Source organism: Liolophura sinensis, chromosome 10, assembly GCF_032854445.1.
Source record: "Liolophura sinensis isolate JHLJ2023 chromosome 10, CUHK_Ljap_v2, whole genome shotgun sequence".
Lineage (NCBI taxonomy): Eukaryota > Metazoa > Mollusca > Polyplacophora > Chitonida > Chitonidae > Liolophura > Liolophura sinensis.
Genome location: NC_088304.1, coordinates 15,855,538 through 15,876,937, shown reverse-complemented (window position 1 = coordinate 15,876,937; position 21,400 = coordinate 15,855,538). Strand labels below are relative to the sequence as shown.

At 39.6% G+C, this 21,400-nt stretch overlaps 1 protein-coding gene across 1 annotated transcript; it reads left to right on the top strand.

Moving 5' to 3' along the window:
* The first annotated feature begins 371 nt into the window (after positions 1-371).
* On the top strand, positions 372-16,770 carry LOC135476474 (lim and transglutaminase domain protein ltd-1-like). Its single transcript, XM_064756503.1, has 7 exons — positions 372-913; positions 10,343-10,552; positions 12,018-12,386; positions 12,859-12,990; positions 13,838-13,920; positions 14,181-14,324; positions 14,924-16,770. The coding sequence occupies exons 1-7, from the start codon at positions 461-463 to the stop codon at positions 16,278-16,280; spliced, it is 2,748 nt and encodes a 915-aa protein (XP_064612573.1). The 5' UTR covers positions 372-460; the 3' UTR covers positions 16,281-16,770.
* Positions 16,771-21,400: the final 4,630 nt, after the last annotated feature.

Sequence of the window (21,400 nt, the reverse complement as noted above, 5' to 3'; positions counted from 1 at the left end):
GAATCAGCGCGCAAGACAGTTTACAGCTTAATTCGCCCGCAATACAAGAACTTTGTACTGGTTCCCATCCAAGTTTAGCCGAAAGAAGAATTCACATCGGACACTACGGTGTATTGACACAGGACGGGATTAACGGAGATACGGATTAACCGTCAAGCGACATGTAAGCACAGCGCTACAGGCTGGGTCGCTATTCAAGCTACGACTCTTTGTTATACCTGTGAGAACCGCGGCCTTGTTATACATAGTCCGGGGCCCGCGTGACGCCAGGTATGCATTGAGAATTTCTAGGTCAAACTCTTAGGTAGAGAGTCTGTCATGACAGACACCACCAGTACACGGTAACGTCTGTCAGCAGATTGCGAGAGGATAGAGTTACCTTTGGTTTTCTGCCCCGAATTTCGGTAACCCTCTATGTATGTGTGACCCTACCCTTGTAGCGTGATCCCCGGAAAATACGATGTCATCAGGGTCGGGCGGAGGAGACATGCAAGCCGTGCAGTTGAAGGACGATGTCGATGGGGTAGTACAGAATGGGGGAGAGAAAAAGCCCTATCGCTACTCGTTCACCTATGAAAGGGCGACCATGTACGAATATAAGTTTGAGCGTAAGGCCAGTCCGGACCCGGTTGATCCGTGTTACCGCTGTAACCGTCAAGTGCCACCGGAGCAACAGATCAACGTTGGCGTTCTGTTCCATAAGCATTGCTTCAGGTGTCGTGTGTGTGGACTTCCACTTGGCCGGCAGACCTTCCACCGAAATGAAGCGAACTTTCATGTGGACAAGGAAGTGTACTGTCGGCAGCACATTGGGAAGCAGGTGGGACAGGTGGAGGTAGAAAGGAACGCGGACCTACCTGAACTCGAGCAAACGCCTATTGCCTCTCCGAACAACAAAAAGTACATTATTCAGGTAAACAAAAGGCTGTATAGGTAGTTAATGTTGAGTCCACTTAATGATAAATTAATTATACTATTCAGGTAAACACTGTACATCTGACACATACTATTCTGCTACTTCAGCTCTTGGTTAGTTTGTTGATACTGTATGTGTTTGTATTAAGTACGAAATCAATCGGGGCACATGCTGACTTATTTCTCACAACGTTACACCATGTCCTTTAACCCCATGTCATTTATCACCATTCACATACGTTTTATGTGGCATCGCGTGTATCGTTCTGCTGAGGCCACACGTGTTCACAAGCGTAACGGTCAGTGACATGGGGTCAGGTCAGTCTCATTGTTGTATTTTTAGTCATTGGTGTTGATGAAAAGGTTGTTAAAATAAGGTACATTGAAATTAACAGCATCTGTATTGATGTGTACGTGTGTGCGTTGGATGCCTTTCTGATTTAAATCGATCCCCGGGGAGTTGTTAAGATTAGGGTGATGCCTGTGTGACCCCAGATCCGTTTTATGGTGATCATTGTGAATGACAAATTTTTCATTAAATTGACGTTAATCTACCACATGACAGCATCAAAAACTTTACAAGTGTCGGTATCTGCCTTCATTATTATTTATGGTGTTTTTGAACTTTCTCAAGATGCTATGTTATATGAATATAAATTTTCTAACCATTTTTTTATCCCAAATATTATCTAAACTGTTACTGCGTTTATTCACCAGTTCAAGAAATACAGCTTATAAATATATTACATGCATATAATGCATCAAAAAGAAAATGGCACTCCTGCCTATGTTACGAATGCGGTCTCCTGAACGAAAATATTTAAGCAACTTAAATTTTAAGCATTAGCTAATCAGCCCAGCGAAAGATATTTTGACAAGAAACCGGACTTCATTTGGTAGCTATCACACTGAAGATGCTGCTAGGTTTCATAGGATGTTGTCTTATATTTCATTTTGTTTATACCAAGTGTATAATAAATCGAATAAATATTTGTCATCATTTAATGTTTTAAAATTTTACAGCATAATATAAATGCACTACGTTACAACTGAGGAATGTGCTTGACATCTAACCTACCACTTCAGATCTGACCTAAACAGATACAAACCCCCACTTTGAATGCATTAGGTGCCTGAGGAATTCGAAGTCATTAAAGCAGGTCACTGAGTTGTTTATTGTGCCTGGGGAATAGTGGGAGGTTGGGCTAGATGTATGGACATACAAATTTACTGGGCAGAAACCATATACATCAGCTGTGGCTTTGGGTCAGGAGGTTTCTCTGGTACCTGTAGATGTGCGGCCGATTATTCGGAACGCTCCATTTTTCTTCACCCATAAACTTGTCCGCCGTCATATGTGAAATATTCTTGAGTAAACCCACAATAAGGCATTAAAACCCAATCGACTAATTAATCAATCCATTAATTAATCATTACATTTATGAAACCACAGTATTCTGCATTCGCTCATTCTATATGGTTTGTAAATATATGCGCAGGTAAAAATCCCTGACCGCCTTAATTTAAAGATCAGACAGCCCTTAATTATGTATCATAATTTACAATCATTTGTTCATACACTATATAGATTGTCATGAAGCAAGGTTTATAAATATAATAAATCATGATATAGTCGTTTGTATCTAATTATGTTTTCACACACATACAGTATATATATATATATATATATATATATATATATATATATATATATATATATATATATATATATGCGTGATACACATTTATAATAGAGCCGTCCAAGGCCAGTAGTATGCATTGTTCACCTTAATTTGTTCTACATTGTCAATTTAGATATGCGCGCGTTCCATTCATACTAGGCATCAAATGTAAAAACATGTCGATAGGGAAATTTCTAGGAAGCTTTCAGTAGAGTAGCACTTCAAATTTTCAGAAGCCAACTGTAAATTATGGGTAAAAATACTTGCATTTATTTTTTCAGATTTTTGAAAGTGTTGAAAGGCATTTAAATATGTGAATACTGTGGTGGACTTTATGAGCCATACTGACAGAATCTAGGAACTCTGACGTCACATTACATTTTTTTTCTGATGTTCACCAAAAAGAAGGATTTTTGGGAATCTTTTACCAGTTATCCTTTACTTTAAAAAGCGTTGTTACAACTCTGACAGCATTGTCCATAAACCTCATCTTAGAATTCCAATGTTTGTACGCCTTTAACTCTCTTCACAAAAATGTAAAAAAAAATAAATGAAAGTATATTTAAACATAGTTTTAAATGATCTGTATAGTGATACCTACTTTAATTTTGAGAGGCCTTTTCCTGTAAGTTCCGTGTTGCACGCAGGCTGACACTGGGCTCAATAATTTTTTGAAGTTATGAAATTGGCACTCGAAGTAGTTTAGTTTCATTGTCAAACATAGTATGTGCGCATGTTTACATCTCCCACCGAAGCTCGCGGTATATTGTGATAAGCGTGAATATTCAACTTCGCTACGATAAGTAACCTGATAAATCAAACGCCCGTGTCATTACACTAATACTGCTGCTGTAAACAGGGCTAATCTGACGACATCCCCTTACTAAAGACCGGAGTTAGGCAAGGTGGTAACATCACTGCGGTCTTTTTAGTCTGGTTTAGACGAGCTCATGTTCTCTTTGTCAACTCAAGTTTTTAGGGGTCATTGACTCCAGTATATTTTGTATCTGCTTGTACGCGTTGTCAAGCAGGGAGGTCTATATATATGTATAAACATGTGGTTGTTAATGGTTATAAACCATAATTAGGGTTAAACTGTTCTCCTGAAAATCGAGTGCAAACTGTATTAAACGTTAACCACGTTTAATACAAAAGTTCCCTGCAAAAGTAAAGCATCCTAAACCAATTTGTCGTGTACAAATCAGCCTCTCTAACGCCTGGCTGTCATAGTTGATGCACATTGTACATGTAGGTCGTTAAAGCGACTATCCCGGCTCCCGTTTCTCCAGTTACGTGACTGTTGTTTTAATTCAGTAGCACCAAGCTAACACCAGTGTATCAGCGACAGGAACCTTTCATTGACCTGGCTCAGTTACCTTTCGTAATGAATAGTGTACATAGTTGATGTATCGAACTTGCAAGTCAGTGTGATGGGACGAAAATTTAGCAATAAATAAGAAAGGAAAGAAACGTAGAGTTGGTGAACCGCTAGACAGCGCCTGCGTTCCGTAGCCTGGTTTCTTAGATCATTTGCTTTCAGTTGGTATGCCTATGACTGGTCTCCTAAATACATAGAGATGAATGTACTATTATGACTTAACGCAACGCCGGCACAGTATGACTGCAATAGGCACACAGCAGTGAAACACACACAGAAAAAACATGTTCTGTTGGGTGATAAGCCAGTAACACAGGGTGGACTTTTTAAAAATTCTATTTGCTAATTTTGACTTGGCATATATGCGAAGCACGTTAAATCTCGCTGCGAAACTTTCTCAAGCAAAGATGTCCCGGCAATATTGCCTAATACACATCAACACTACCGCCGTTGTGCGCTGCTGTGAACTACATTACGCAGATATTTGCGATTAGTTCATCTAATTTTGTCCTATTTAAGTTAGTGCCGGTATACCTGACGCCATTATTGGAAAATGTAATCTGTCGTCATTACTCATTTCCGTATCTCTGCATTCTCTACGTCGTTGGATATCTCATGACTTGATGTCTAAAATTATCCATTACTAAACAATGAGGTCATTTCTCGTTTAATTCAATCACCACAGCGTTAGAAGATAACCTATCTGTCTATCGTTTTTTTTATAGGTTAGAAATGTACCTACATTTTATCTACTTAGGTAATGCGTGTTCTCGGTTGGCCTTTGCGTGAGTCACCTCCCCTTGAGAACTCTCTCGTCATATATGGTTAGGCGGCAGGACGCAGGGCCTCTGGTATTCAGGTCAGGTCAACACTGCATTACTTGCAATCATCTCAGAGATGATGACTCTCGTGTGGTTTGACACGACGCGTCGCGTGCAACGTCTGCATGTAAAGTAACTCACCGATTGTTTCAAATTAGGAGAAATGCAATGCACCTTGTACACATGATTATTTGTATTTTGTAAACAGCCGTGACACCTTTGTTACATGCCTAGGGTGTACTGAGAAATTTTTCAACTTAATTGCTTCAGAGAACTATAGTGGTGCTGGTCTTAAAGTTGGGTCAACCTGTCTAAAAGATATTACGGTAACGTTGAACCAGATTTACGCACCAGTTGATTTGCATTCGGCTTAGTCTGTTTCACTATATATACTTATTAGATTGAAACATCGTTTTCACGCCTCTGGCAAACAAGTTCTTCTTTCACGTGAAACACAAATGACAGCCAGCATTATCACATCTTGGCTCCCTTATAAGTGTGCAGAAGTAGAAACATGTTAGTGAATGCGACGCGATGTAATGGCAACTCCGTTGTCCCAGCATGGTTTACAGACTGTTGCTCTCGCACAAAAGAAAACAAGATTTGACAGGTAGTCCATGCTTTATTCAGCATTTTCAGATGACGATACATACGAGTAAATGATATGTAAGATAGCCCAATAAATACCGATATATCAGAATTACTACAAAAATATTATGCCAGTTGTTGTGCGTCGCGAACATTACAAAACGCTGTTCGTTTTCTTCGTGCTTTGCGCGACTTTTTCCAGTTAACATAACAGACAGTTGTCCTAGAAGCGCTATGTCTTTTTATAAAACAGGAAACATCAGTGGAGCAAACAAACAAACAAACAGATGGCTTATTTCAAATCACACGAGGATTTTAATATTTACAAGTGCACAGAAGTTATATTAAAGAGATCAGTTTAGCAAACATCATACTGTTTTAGACAAAGAGTTTTACAGATGTTCGCCACTTTTGTTGCAGGACCATGTACTCACCGCTACAGCATAACTCGCTAACAATCACATATTTATAACATAAGACGGTTGGTGATTACTCTCATTTACTGGGGTAATCCACCCTGGTTATTTCTATAGGTAATATCTATGAATGTCAAAATTACAAGTATTGTGGACGTTTTAAAATGTGCATTTCACTGAAAGAGTGCGTGTTTCATTAAGACGACGCTTGCATGTGTTTTGCGAATATCCGTGAGTAGAGTCTATTCAATTATTTTGCTTTCGAGCTGAAGATGGAAGCTTGTTGTTCGTGCTGGGATTACTGTTATATACTTTTCTATTTATTTATTTATATATTTATTTATTTGATTGGTGTTATACGCCCTATTCAAGAATATTTCACTTATACGACTGCGGTCAGCAATATGGTGGGGGAAACCGGGCAGAGCCCGGGGGAAACCCACGACCACCCGCAGATCAGGTTTCTAAGGTACTTCTCTAAAAAAGTGAACAAACTGGGAATCCTAACTATTATTCACTTGCTCCTTTTGTTACCAGTTTCAGTAAGGGTTTAGTGACTTACCACAGAGGGTTTTTTTTGTAACTTATACCAAGATTGCCAAGGCTGTGGGCTAAGGATATATCATAGATATATACACAGCTATTTCATCGTCTGTCTTAACGAACCCAATAGGTACAGATGGAGATCATCTTTCAGCATTGCCTCGAAAGGCTCGTTCTACAAATGTTGAAAGTAAGGTGTCAAAATACACCATGAATATAAATTAGCCGAAGGATGTGTACATTTGATTCAGCTAGCTTTCAGAAGCTTCATGTCCTCAGGCCTTTATGCATGTTACGCCTACGAACTAGGTACTTCTACGCGAGGGGGACGTCTGACGTATAAAAAATAGGAACAGTATGTTTCTATTTTAAACACTGACCTCGCTGTTATCTCCTAGCTGTGTGTCTGTCTGAATTGACCGCATATCTTAATCAGCCACGTGTACAGTAGTCCTATTCTGTCGTTGGTGTCAAATGTCTCTTTTTACGTTGTGCGTAGATGCCCTACCCGTATAGCCTTTGCCAGAAAATTCTGAGGCAAATAATTTATTCCAAGTAGAAAAAATTTCAATAGATAAGTGCTAGTAGTTAAACGGATTACAATACCGTTACAGATGATGACTATAGATGATATTTGAAGTTTTAACTGCGTCTAGCATTCTGGCTCCTTGTGCTGAAAACAAATGATAATGAGGGAACACTGCATATTTAAATGAAGAATAATATGATAAAGTGAAAAAAGTCAAGCCCATTAGATGTTTTTATTAGTTTCCCTTTAAAAACACTGTAATATAATATGATAACAGATTTTCAGCAATAGAAGGTGAAAATATAGTATCACGTCCATTTACCTCAGTTTGAGTTTTATTCTAACTGTAAATGCTTAAATAGTAACAAAGTACACGCCCCCAGTCACCATGGTGATAGGAAATAGGAAACTTTGCATGAAACCGTGAAAACAATCTGCCTTCCTTCTGTATGAAATGCTGTACACAATGGGATTCGCTGGGAGAGAGGAAACAGTCGGAGTACGCTAATGTATGAATCATTGAAAATAGTTTGAGCCCGCGTTGTATCAAAAATTATATATATACTGTGTGAAACCAACGCTGTACGAAGCAGTGTTAAAAGCACGTGACACCCTTGAGTATAAAATTGTAAACAGCGGTACATATTGTTGATATTATTGAGTTGGGAATATTTGCATGACTTTCTCTGACTGAAGTAACCTATTTACCACTTTGTGCTGCTTGCGATAATAAAAAATAGGATCGTAAGCCGTTGATCTATTCTAGGTCACCAAGCCATCCCACTCGACCATACAGCTACATACAGCTACCACACATACTGACAAATCTACCGTGACTATCACCTGCGCTGTATTGATTTCTGGTGAAATGTAATGTAGAGAATCAAGAACATAAACGCACTTAAAGCCGAACGAGTTATAATATTCCGTGTCTGCAGGAATTCTTATATGTCTCGGATTAAATACATGCGAAGTATTTATAGCCTGTCATTTACAGTTGTACAATTCAATCTCGATTATGTATAAAGAACGTTTTTTTTTTAGCAATTGTTTACGTCAGAAAGAAAAACACATTCTTGCAAAGCGGCGGAACGTTCTGAATTTACCAATACTTATACGTCTGGCATTTACCTTCATATATTATATAAATATATATGTATTTATAGTGCCCTGTTTATAATGCTGATAAGTATTTTAGTAGAGATGAACTAACGCTGTAATTTTCTTAGTAGCGTGGAGTTTAGCCAAAACATATATGTGTATATAAACGTATAGTATATAATTTTTTTCCGCAAAGATATATTTTGGAGTATAACATGAGAAAACATTTACGCCTGGAGATGTTTAACCATAACTGTTTTAAAACCATAAGAGTGACTATTTCTGAAATCAAAATATTTCAGATGGAAGACAGTCTAAGCAAAATGTGGACTACATAATTTTTAAACCTGTTGTCCGCAAATAATGTTTTTCAACTGAACATGATCTAATGAATATTTACTGGCAATTCAAAAAAGTACCTGTTAACACAGCTGTAGACAATGGCAACGAATGGACATATTCATGAAGACTTGTGTTTGTGGTTATAACTTTAAGAAAATTTGCTGTTCATAAAGGTTGTCCTGTTTTGATAGAGCCATGTTTGATGACAGAACTGAGTGTTTGCCGGTCATGTGTACCGAGATGTGGCTCACAACCTCCTTGTGTGTATAGTCCTGTACCGATGTAGAAACGTTGTCATGGACAATTCAAACGTAGATCCATGTTTCTGACATTTATACGGGAAAACTGATAAGAGACTTTCCCTATTTTTCCCAAGTCTTACCAACAGGAAAGGGGTTTTGTCTTATTAGCTTAGAGTGGGACTGTTGGGGGCTTGTTACTGTATATAATTTAAGCAGTTAAAACAGTCATCAAGGTCAGCATTGCTCATGTGAGGACACCTGAGTTTTGTTTAAAATTTATTTAAATCAGTCGCGATTTTATTTGTTGTTATGATCTCGAGGACGCTTGTTTCTAAAAAAATAAGTAGAATTTGGCCGCTTTTGTCATGTTCCGTCGTACGAGGTGTATTTTTAAACCGTGTCCCTCTTCCGAGTAAATAGGTCGATATGAGTCGGATGAATATGTCCACAACTTAACACCAAGTCCAGTGTGTCCCTTCCACAGTATCATACTGAACCTCGTTTACAGCAAATTTCCAAAAATGAGTCGTCTGATTACATATAAAGAAATGGATGCTTAAATCACACTTAACATGTAAAACATATCTTTATCATGGTTTTACTTAAAACATGTAGTTAAATATGAAATTAACATGTTTAGATGCAGTGGTATAGGTGTATAAAGTCTTACGTTGTCTTTAGTACAGGAAGCCAAATGCATTTTTCTTTTTCACTGTATATCTGAAGCCCTCACGGTAGTCAGACCGTGCATTGCATTATACTATCGTAGCATCCTGTCGTAGTCACGTGGTCTGAGCGAAGAATACGTGTACACAAGACAACAACTACTGCAGGTACCACCTGCTATATTGATTGGTCAGATAGCTCTCTTTAGAAACCTTGAACATCTGGTACTTGAGGGCATTATAAGTGTTTAGTGTCATCGATTAGCATGTATGGATGTATCGTTTGCTGAGATCCAACTACAGTAGAAACGCTGTGGTGCACATGTTTGTTAATATCAGCTAATCGTGCATGCTTCACAACAATGCTCGTAGTAAAGATTTAGTTTCTAAACGCACCAATCACATTTGATGAATACACGACCTATATACTTTATCACAAAGGTCATAAACTAGATGTTTAGAGTGAATCTCTCTTCAACCTTGGTTTTTCCTTTCTTTACCTTTTCAGCATATAGATACTTCTAAGTTGAGATCTGATTTACTAAGTCTTAATCTAATAAACATTACTGATACAACCTTAGTTAAGTCTTCTTCATTTCTAACAGAAATGGCAGGGCTGTTTTCAACACCCAGCTGATTCTCTTTTTGGTACAGATTTATCCAAGCTGTAAATGACCATATCGCAATACAAGCAACCTCTATTCTGGACTATCTCAGAAGTTTTGTTTAATCATCAAAATAGGGAACGGGCCGCGGTCTAGAGGTTCCAATTCCTGTGACGCAGGAGGTGCGAGTTCAAAACCGTCATTAGACAGGGAATTTATTGGTGACAGTTAGTGTTCGACTATGCTTGTGCGTGCGTTTCTTATAGCCCAACTTTTTAGTAAATACCGTACGTGTTCCACTGATATGTTCTCTGTATGTCGCATGTGAAAAATTTCGTCAATAACATGCCAGCTTTCGGTGGTTTACACCCGGCAGTCCATCTCCTATAAAACTGACCACCGCCATATAAGTGAAAAATTCGTGAGTATGGCGCTAAACAACAATCGGGTAAATAAGTAAATAAATCTTCTAGTTAATATACTCTAGTAATATTCTTTTTTTTGTGTATGAGCAGATCCATGGAAAGTCCCGGCCGCCTGGTCAGGTAGCAACACCGGGGCAGGATGCCCTCATGCCCAGCCCAGGTTCCAGTATGACCATGGTGACCCCACACGGTGCGAGTAACGGGACGTCTTCAGTATGGGGCTACTCCCCGGAGAGCTCCCTGTATGGGGCGTCGGACAGGGCCTTCCCCCACCCTAAACCCGTTCTCAAGAGCTACGAGGTGAGTCTTTCCACTGTCTGGTAATTACAAAATGGAAAAGAAATCTAAATGGGCAAGGTGTCTCACAGGCATCGTCCTCCTAAATTTGTTTCATTATCACCGCGTTATGGTGTGCACGTAGCAATTATTACATTGTTCATTAAGTTAAGTACAAGGAATCAGGCAAGTATTTTTAATAAGAAAGTCGAGAGGTTGATTTTGATATACTACAGTCTACAGATTTGCTATGCGCGTTCATACTGAAATGACATACCAACATATTTTCACATAATAAGAACGGTAATATAGCGGATCAGAAAAAAATACGGCCCAACCGTACGTGGAATAACGTCTCTAAGGACTGAAATGCCACACACAATATGTAATGGGAGCAGAGGCGGCTAGCTAGATTGTTGGTCTTTCAATCTATGTCTTGGATTGCGGACGTGAAGTCGTGCAAGATTGTTACATTTACAGCATGGTGTAGACTCTAAGCATAACCAGTTGATATGCTTTGAAACATTTTGTCACATGTATTAACAATCGACAGGAATTTCATCGGGTACTTGTGATACGTATTTTTTGTTGCATGGACGTATTTATGGACGTATAGGCCCACAATAAATTGAACATAAAACAGTTTCGAGGCTGAGAGTTTCATGAGTTCATAGAGACACCCCTGCATAGTATAAGACGAGCAATTTGTGCTTTTCAAGCAAACTGAGAAAGGGTCCACGTTATGTTATGGAAATAAAGGCCTTTCCCAACTGTTAAGCGAATGATTGTGATTTTCTCCTGGTGAAATAAATAGATACGATGATCATGAAGTGAAATAACACTTAATTATCAGGACACATATGTTGTCTGTTTTTCAGTATGGACATTTTTCTAACGATCTTAACTGTACCCAGATACGCGTGTTATTCTTCCACGACCATTCTGTCCATCGATTGGTTAGTGAAACTGAGGAACCCGCGCAATACAACCAAAATCGCATGTGTATTTGTGTTAGTGGAACATTTGTGTTTATGACACATTTGTGTTTGTGACACATTTTTGTTTGTGACACATTTAAATTTGTGGCACATTTGTGTTTGTGACACATTTGTGATGATGTTAGCAAGAATAAAGGCAATGCACATATACCTCTCGGATGTACTGCCGTCATTGGTATGTGACTATTTCAGTCAGTTTGTTTGAAAAATCGTCAAGTGTCAAGAATACCCAACAATACAGTACTAACTCCGTAAAATATACTGACAGTATATACTTACAGTGTGGCCTCAAATGTATACTGACAGTGTGGCCTGAAATCACTGTTGTGTTCATGATTAAAGCTGAAACTTTTCACAATATTGAGAATTTACTTTTCCCGAGAAGATTTGACAAAAGAGTTATCTGTTTGAAAATTTAGTTATTGGTATTTTGGAATGCGATATCACCGTGAGTTCAATGGCTAATAATTTTTAACATATAATGTTTTCAGGACTTTGAGAACAGTGGTGTGTTCGAGGCACAGAGTGTACTGGAGCAGCGTCACAAAGAGGAAGAAGAACGCCTCCAGAGGTACCTGTCCGAAGAGCGTGAGAAAGAGATGCGGCGACTGGATGAAACCATTGACATGGAGAAAGAGAGGGCAGCCGCCGAACTGTTGGCCAGTTTGGATCAGATGTCCATTCAAAGAAGTCCACGAGATCTCGTCGTCGAGAGAGATCGATTGGAGGAACATTTCAGACGACAGCGCGATGATCGCCTGAGAGTGGTGGTTGATAAAATAGCGACTGAGGAAAAGAACAGAGTAGGGAAAATGGTGGAGAGACATGGACAGGAAATGATGACTTTGATTGCAGAAAAGGTAAAACGCCATGATTTGTGCATATAGTATTGACACCATAAAATTAGTTTCGAATTAATGATTAATTGAATTTGCAAATGTAATCCATTACAACAAATTTCAATAATATAGGATATAATATCTTATTGTGACGTTTGCTAGGCAGTCCAGCCAATGGCTGTCTTGCGCGTCGCTCTTCACCTGATGTTTCTTTGTGTTTGCTGGGAACCACTTTTCACCTACAATTCACCATTTTTGCGTCAGTTATTCTTTGCAGAATTGATTACATGTTGAAATGTAACATAAATTCACCTTGTGGCATTCACCAGAAAGCCTGCCGGTTAACTAGTTAGCAAGTGCTCTTACATTTCTCCAGCTGTAACCATATCATCCATAAAGCTCAAATGTCTGCATGATTGACAGCTATGTATTGCTCCGTATTTATGAATCAAAGGCTTCCGATTGCAATTTTGTCTGTTCTTGCACTTTCCAGGATCGTGAAGTTGATAACAGCGCCTTGTTCGACCATTCACATCGCCCACCGGTACTGCCACCAGAGTCCAAGAAGACAGCGTTATATAAGACACCAACGCTTTTTGAGAAGCTCGACAAGAGAGCTGTCGAGGTGAATATGCTTAGCCCATCTAAAGTTTTAAATGTTGCAGTTGTCATCAATTGACGAAATGTGTGTAAAAATATAATTACCAAAGGATTGTTGAAATTGGTATAAGACTGTGAGTACATTCTCATTGGTTAAATTTTGTCAGAATTTTGTTGAGGCTGGGAATATCGAAACTATATTATTTACTTGTTGTTGAACTTAGGTACTAAATCAAATAGACACTGGAATAGTTAAGTAATCCTAACTCTGAGAATTATGCTTTGTCCACCGAAAAATGCAAGCTTAGTCTTTGAAACTCTACTTATTTATGTTGGATCCACAGATTTTAATCCACCGCATTGCGGCAAAATGTTATCTGTGAAAGGACAACTGTTGATTAGAATATCCATACTGTTATCGTATATTAAATGTGGTGACAACACAGCATTTTGAGTCATTCTAGACCACTGACGTCTAATAAATTGCAGTTACCACCGCTGCATTTTTTTTTACCTAATTCTGCTTAAGCCATGATGCTGGGGGCGTGTAGTTTGCTACTATTTATACATATACATGAACAGTTAGAAAAAAAAACCCGAGGCCCTATTTCACCTGTTACGTGTCACCATTTGACAGCTATCGCACTGTCGTCGCTGCTTTGGGTTTTGTCTCTTTGCTGCACGTCTTAAGTATATTAATCGCTGAAACACATCTTATTGCATTGGCGGAAACCATTCCATGGAATGCAGTCACCATTTAAGCAAATGTATTTATGTATGTATGTACAAAATCAAAGAGTAGCGGGTTTTTACAGCAACGGTAAATAATATAAATACATGTAAATACATCTGTTTTACTTTCCATGACACAGTTAGCGAACCGTGATTACACAGCCTTCACTGATCTCGTCAGGGACCTCACTCGTGACTGTCACAACGAACTGGAAAAAGCCAGGTATGATCCGATATTTTTATTCATCCAAAATGAAGGAAAAATAGGCAGCAGTGTTGCTATGGAGAATATGCAGGCCAAATAAAGAAAAGTTATGAGTTAGTCTATACTGTGGGTTGCCGTGTTATTTGCAAAGTGTAAACTGTGTCTGAGATAGACAGATTTAGCTGGAAGTTGAACATTTACATTATAAATAAATATGCTGCAACAACAACAGACAAACTGACCCAACTCTGATTCCACTTTATGATTTATTGTTACAGAGTTCTATTCCGCTGGGTTATAGCCAAAGATCTTAACCGAAACCACATCACGGACATTGTTCGTCCGAACTCCTCAGCAAATCTACTCAAGGGTGTGCGGAGCGGAAAAGAGACATACCATCAGCTGTATAAGAAACTCTGCAGGTAATACAAACAGTTCTTTGGGGTTTTTTGGGTGAATTATGGTCTTGGTTTTTAATTTCCGGAATGACCCATAAATACTACCAGCAAGGATATGTAGACATGTGAATATTGTTGTGATGAAGTCAGTTGATCGATGACTGCGAATCACGTCTGTCATGTCCAGATGAAACAAATAAACATAAAGACTCCTCGTCGACATATGGCTGAAAAATTGTTCAGTATAACGTCAGCACTGAAAACCTACATATTTATACTTAGGAAACAAGTGAGGGCCCGTTGCTAGTCCTTAAGGTTATGTTGCCAACCCAGTTTTCGCCACAATCTAATACATAACAATTAGCTGATAGAACTCATTTCGTTCCGCTTGCTTGTTGGCCATTAGTAATTTGGGGACATGATTTTCGATCGGCCATTTTGTATTATCTAAGATTTCAGGCGAAATCGAATATTTCGAGAGATACCGCGTTGGCTGTCTTCATGAGTATAATTTTTTGATATAACTATATGACGAAGTTTTGTTCATCTGTCTCTTCATTATATGCATGCAGAAGAAAGTAAGGATATCTCCTTGAAAATCTTTGATTTTTCTCTCTTTGCAGTTATGCTGGTTTGCACTGTGAAATTATTTTGGGTTACTCAAAAGGAGCTGGGTATAAACCAGGCATGCGCATTGAAAACAACTCATTCCGGAACTCTTGGACAGCGGTGGCTATCGACGGTTCCTGGCGCTTCGTGAACTGCACCTGGGCTGCCCGTCACGTGACTGGACACAAGGACGACTTACCGCAGGTGTTCCATAAATATGACGAGTTCTACTTTTTGACAGACCCGGAAGACTACATTTACCAGCATTATCCGGACGAACCAGCCTGGCAGCTATTGGAAATTCCCCTACCCTTCTCAGAGTTCATAAACTTGCCCGTTGTAAAATCTCCATTCTTCAACTACGGTCTCCGGTTTTACTCAAATTTTGGTGCTGTTCTAAATGCGGAAAACGGAATGGTAGAGATACGTCTGATCGCTCCTAAAATCTTAGGATTCGGGTCAATGTTGGAACCCATAGACAGAGTGGCATCAGAGCCTAAGAGCCTGGATGGACGCACCTTACTAAGATTGATCAAAAACGAAGCCATCTTTACAGTTAGTTTGCCCCGCGCCGGTCGCTTTTACTTCTCTGTGTATGCAGGGGATTACTGGCATTCTGAGTGCCTGGAGAGCACCTGTTCATTTCTCATCAACTGTCCAACCATGACGGGACCGGCTGCGCCCGTGTACCCACCCGTGCCGTACTACGGTCCCACCCCTATCATGGAGAGACTGGGCATTACCACAGACACCCACAACGATCCACTTATTGTCACCACTGGTGAGAACCTGGAGATAAAGTTTAACATGAACAAAGACACAAAAGTCACTCATACTTTCCAGTACTTCGATGTTCAAGACGACTCGGTCACGGACATTGACCGATACGTGTTCGTTCGGTCTCGAAGCGACACCAGCATTTCGTACATGGTCCGTTGCTCCAGAGAGGGCTACTACATCTTCTCTCTGTTCGGTACCGACGGGAAGGCGGAATCCAGCGGACTGGACTGTGTTTTCCGCTATCTAGTTGTCTGCCAGGAAGCACAATCCAGCATCAGCGCTTTCCCCAAGACCTACCACCGGTGGCAGAGATGTACGCTGTACGAACCATTGTCGGGAGATCTCCTCCAAGACAAAAGGTACACTTTTAAAATGGATATTCCCCAGGCTGTGGAAGTTTTCGTCGCCATCGGCGAGATCTGGCATCACCTGAAGAGAAAAGTGGGCTACACGTGGGAAGGTAACATCAACACGGGTAAGACGAGCTCTGTGGCGAAGATTATGGCGCGCTTCACAGTGAACAGGGAGTCGTCATTGTTCGCTCATTTGCTAGACTTTGAGCTCATGGAAGACGAGGAAACAGAGATTTAACAGGCCACTGGGTCCACTATCCTAACATGTTGTTACTCGTCTAATCAACACAACGAGAAATCGGACTATGACTGAAAAAACTGATTCAACTTGAGAAGCTGAGATGTGGAACACAATAGTCCCGTTAAAAGAAAACGACACGGCTGTTATAATTTTCATTTTCATCTCTCTGAGTAAAGACCGAGGAGCCTCACACCAGTGTGGTCGCTGTGAGTTCAAGTCCAGCTCGCGCTGGCTTCCTCTACATGGAAATCTTGCAACAGCCTGCGGATGGTCGTGGGTTTCCACCGGCTCTGCCCCGTTTTCCTCCTACCATAATGCTGGCCGCCGTCCAATGAGTAAAACATTCTTGAGCACGGCGTAAAGTGCAAATCAAATAAATAAATCTCTCTGATGTGGATGGCTTAAAATATAAAATTTCTCATTTCTGTAGAAGTGATAGCAGAAAATGATAAAATGGTGCCGCACATAATAGCCTAGAGAGATCAGCAATGTTTTTGGACGACATATGCTACTGTCGCTAGCAGCACGAACAAGCAATGATATTGGGAGTTACCTCCCTTATTTTTCTCACGTTCTCTCATCTGTTGTTGAACAGTGCTGGGTATGCCAACATGCAGCATTTCTATAACTCTGATCCAGCTGTGAAGCATAATCATTGTAACATGATGGTTGGTTTTCTAGAACCGGTAAATCCATGACATGATCTAAGTATATTGGCATCGTATAAATGTATAATCTTGCGTTTTTTTTAAAAATATATGTACTTCCATGCTTACCTTGCCCTATTTACGTTATCTTCACCACAGCGTTTACTTGGTTTCAACGTTGATGAACTTTATTATAACGAAGGGCTACGTGTTAACACTTCGACATTTCCTTTACATGTACAGTTACATTTTCCCTTCCAGAAATTCTCAGTTATACCACCTACAATACGTCAAGTCGAGTGATGAGAAACATACCATTAACGTGCTGCTAAAAACTTACATAGCCATATTACCTCGACATTTGCATTTTATCTCTAAACGAACCAAATTTTTATATTTGTTATTTCATGCAGCATGACATCTAATGAAGGAGAAAGTAAATAAATTTTTAGGTACCGTTAAATGTTCACCATCAGTAACATCTTCACTGGTATATGTATAACGTGCTGGCGCGTGGAGCAATATTTGTTCATTTCAAAATAATATATATTTGTATTTTTCGCCTGTAAATATACGTCAGTCATAATAATAATATTGGTGTGGGAAGTAGAGTCGTGATGATATAAATAAATGCCTTAGTTACGTCTATAATGCAAGGTTAAACAATGCCATGTGTTTTACTCAACATATTTCTGAATTTTGTCGATTCTCCGTTTTACTTCAGTGAAAATGTAAATACATTGCTCTAAAATAAAACGTCCACCAAATATACTTTGCTTGTGTGTTTACCATTGAGCCTACTTCTCGTCCGGTATTCCGTCTCGATTTAGTTTTTCGGTGAAGTTGCAGGGTGGTGGTGGTTTTTGATTAGTTCTTCTTTTTTGTCATAATGTATCAACTTAAATAATATTTCCGTATGACCGTTTAATAGGGCTACACTGAATCCACCGTTTTGAGGTCACTCCCCGGCTTAAAAAGTGCTTACAGGAGTAAGCTGTGGTGAGGTGGAAACTCCGGCAAAAATTGTTTAGGACACGTTTCTGAGTTAAAGCGACATAAGCACCTACAAACTGCATGTTTTGATAGGCGAGGTCCCACTTCTCGCAGTTTCACGCCTCAAAAACTAATCTGGCGTTACGTCATGGTCGATGTCGCCTAACATGGAACGTAATTAAGGGCATGCCTATTTAGATCAACCAAAGTGCCATGGTCACTGCAAAATAATCATTTTTTACCGTTGTTCCATGTAAAGGCTTTATGAATGATTAAAGTGATTTTGCATAAGAGAAGATAGCCTTAAGAAACCATAGCAAAAGTATGGAGCCCTTGGCTCAAGGCAGAAGAGCACACCTTTAGTGGTAGTTTTAACAGTACCTTTTTCTTTGATAGTCTGTTGTTTCACACTGAAACTGAAATCACTAAAAGTTTGCATTGTTAAAACACCCCATCGCCTTCCCATATCCCTGAAATATTACGGGTTCATATACATAGCCACAGACGATCTGACGTGAGCTGGATTAGAAAATGCCACCATACTGATCAATACAGCGACTTACTACACGGTCGGATCAGTGAAGATCACCTAAAATGTAGATAGATTTTATTAATTTCACGCTGTTCCAGGAGATTGTATCCATATAAAGCTACATATAAAGCTGTGTGCACTTCTGCTACATGTATTTCTGAATTAAATACAATATATGGCACAAGTCAAACAAAATTTCTAACTGTAATACGCAGAAACACCTCTCTGCCTGCATAGACATCTATGTCTGTCTGTCCTGATTTCCTCTCCATTAAACCTGATGGGTGTATCGCTCAGGACCCAAGCAATGTTGAGTATTTAGAAATTGGGTATTCAATTAGGCCATGATATGCACTACGTTGGTTGTTTCTTAGTGGAGCTTAGTGACAGAAGATAATCCTTATATCCATTCGTTATCCAATGGAGCTTAGTGACACTACACAAACCCTGTATTTATCCGTTTTCCAGTGAGCTTAATGACAGTACACAATCCTTTCATCCATGCGTTATCCAATTACGCGGCTTAGTGACAGTACACAAACCCTACATTTATCCGTTTTCCAATGGAGCTGGACAGTACACAAACCCTACGTCCATCGGTTTTCCAATGGAGCTTAGTGACAGTACACAAACCCTACATCCATCAGTTATCCAATTACGGGGCTTAGTGACAGTAGCGAGTGGTTTTGAAAGTTGGGGGGGGGATGTGAAAGGGTAAAGTGTGTAATGACATATCGGTGGTTAGGAGGCGATCAATACGATATGGACACTTTAACATTTACACCCATAGTTGTGTGGGTCGGTTAGATATTATTAATATCGCTTTTTTGTGTATTTCTTCGCGATTGGCACAAGGTGAAAAAAGTTTGGGTCAAGTCGCTAATGAATTCTGTGATATACAATTGAGTTAATTCGACTCTGAAAACTGAGTCGTATGACCGAATCAGCTAATTGACAAAATTCAGCCGGTCATATTGTGACTCACTTGGTTCGTTGGAAAACCCACAGGGGTCGTTTTTCTGAGTCCAGTTCGCTCATTTGTATAACTCAGAATTTTGGGTCACTTGACCCAAACTTTTCTATGCATAGTTAGGATCTCAGCCTCTTTTCTGACTCGTCCTTGGGTATGTTACTACAACTCACTGTCTTCCTGCATGGGACAAATTTGTACTTGTGAAACAATAGCTCCAGTACCATTTTAATCTCGAACATCGGAAGTCTAGAAGCAATGCAGAATCTTAAACCATGGCAAAATGGGATCCACTGGAATGGGTGATGTAAACCCCGCTTTTCGGGGATAAACCTGCCGTGGGTGAAGTTTATATAACAGCTATATGGGGATGTGTACTATATATGGTGTGTAGGGACAGTGAGTGATTTTCATGACATTAGGCAATCACTTCTTCCTTTCCGAAGTGTTACCTTCAGAACAGTATTGTTATCTAGCGTGAATCGCATTTTCTGAGCACAAGTCGAGCGCTGAAACTTGGCTGAGACCACTCTGGATTTTGAACTAACGTTTTCAAGTTAGATTCCTAGAATGTGTGTTTACATCAGGAAACGAAATTCCCACTCCCACCAGTAAAAACTACCATGAACCGACAGGACAACAAATAACATAGCCTTAACAGGTGAAACAGGAATTCTTTCTAACGTGCTTGATACACTGCTAAGTCAACATTTATCTGGCAATCTAGCTAGACCTGGCGAGACATGCCATTTTGAACCGGAAACACTATATGGTCTTTTTTAGTACTCTACGCTCACCAGGCTATATAACAAAAAGGTAACACAGCGGTCGCGTGACATCACCGCAGAAACAGGTGCGTTCTCGGGTTAGTGCAATAACTCGCGCTGGATTAGTTAAATCTGATAAAATGGCTGCGCTTGGGATTCAGAGGGTGCATTTTACCTTGTTTTAAACCGCGTTATCTCAAAACCACACATTAAATACGAACATTTTTTTTAGTTTTGGGTAGGTTACACATGTACTTGGTCTAGTGCACTCCATCCACTCTGCGAGGGACCTGAGTGTAGGTAGGCACGAGCGTTTCTCGGCATGTCGCTGCTTGCATCTCGCTTTTGAAAACTTTCAGTTGTATTCTCTGTTCATGGTATGCTTTATATGCTGGTTACATGAACGTTGTAACTTACTATGTCCAGTTGACCTATATCTGGGGTCAAGTTAAATTCAGTAGCTCACATTATTTTATTTCTACACACATAACTACGAGCGACGTTCCAGTGCTTCAATAGATTCATTTATTTTTTGACTGTTTCTCAACACGATATTTAAATTAAAAGCAAGCTAAAATATGGGGCAAGGTTTAACATACAGACAACTGAAAACTATGCATAAAAACACTTTCATTTACTTTTATATTCTTTTAAGAGTGTTGAAGGGCATTTAAATATTTGAACACTGTGGTGGGCTTTACAAGTCACACTGACGGTATCTAGGAACTCTGACGTCACATCACATTTTTTTCTTATGTTCACCAGAAGGAAGAAATTTCTGGAAACATTATTTCAGTAATGCTTTACTCATACGTAGAGTGATTCCAACATCCAGTGTCACAATTAGAGTTGGAAAAACTTCCTGTCCCTAACCTCTGATAATATGGTCAATAAGCCCACCTTAGAATTCAAATGTTTGAGCGCCTTTAACTCTTTTCACAAGTAAATGAAACTTATATTTGTACATAGTTTTAAGTGATCCATTTAGTGAGGTCTACTTCGATTTTTAGAGGTCTTTTCCTATAAGATTTATTTCGTATGAACGATAGTGGTCAGTTTTACATGTATGGGCGGAGGATACCGAACTTCTCTCCATAAACCGGTGATCTTTGGCAAGTCACTGACGATACATAAGCAAACGGTTCTGTCAAAGGCCGCGAGTGAACCCTCATCTCATGTGTCTTAGGCATTAATAAATGTTTGCTTTA

Coding starts and splice junctions, on each gene's coding strand:
- LOC135476474 (XM_064756503.1), top strand. CDS start 461: ATGTCATCAGGGTCGGGCGGAGGAGACATGCAAGCCGTGCAGTTGAAG. Junction 914..10,342: donor ACAAAAAGTACATTATTCAG/GTAAACAAAAGG, acceptor GTGTATGAGCAG/ATCCATGGAAAGTCCCGGCC. Junction 14,325..14,923: donor CTGTATAAGAAACTCTGCAG/GTAATACAAACA, acceptor CTCTCTTTGCAG/TTATGCTGGTTTGCACTGTG.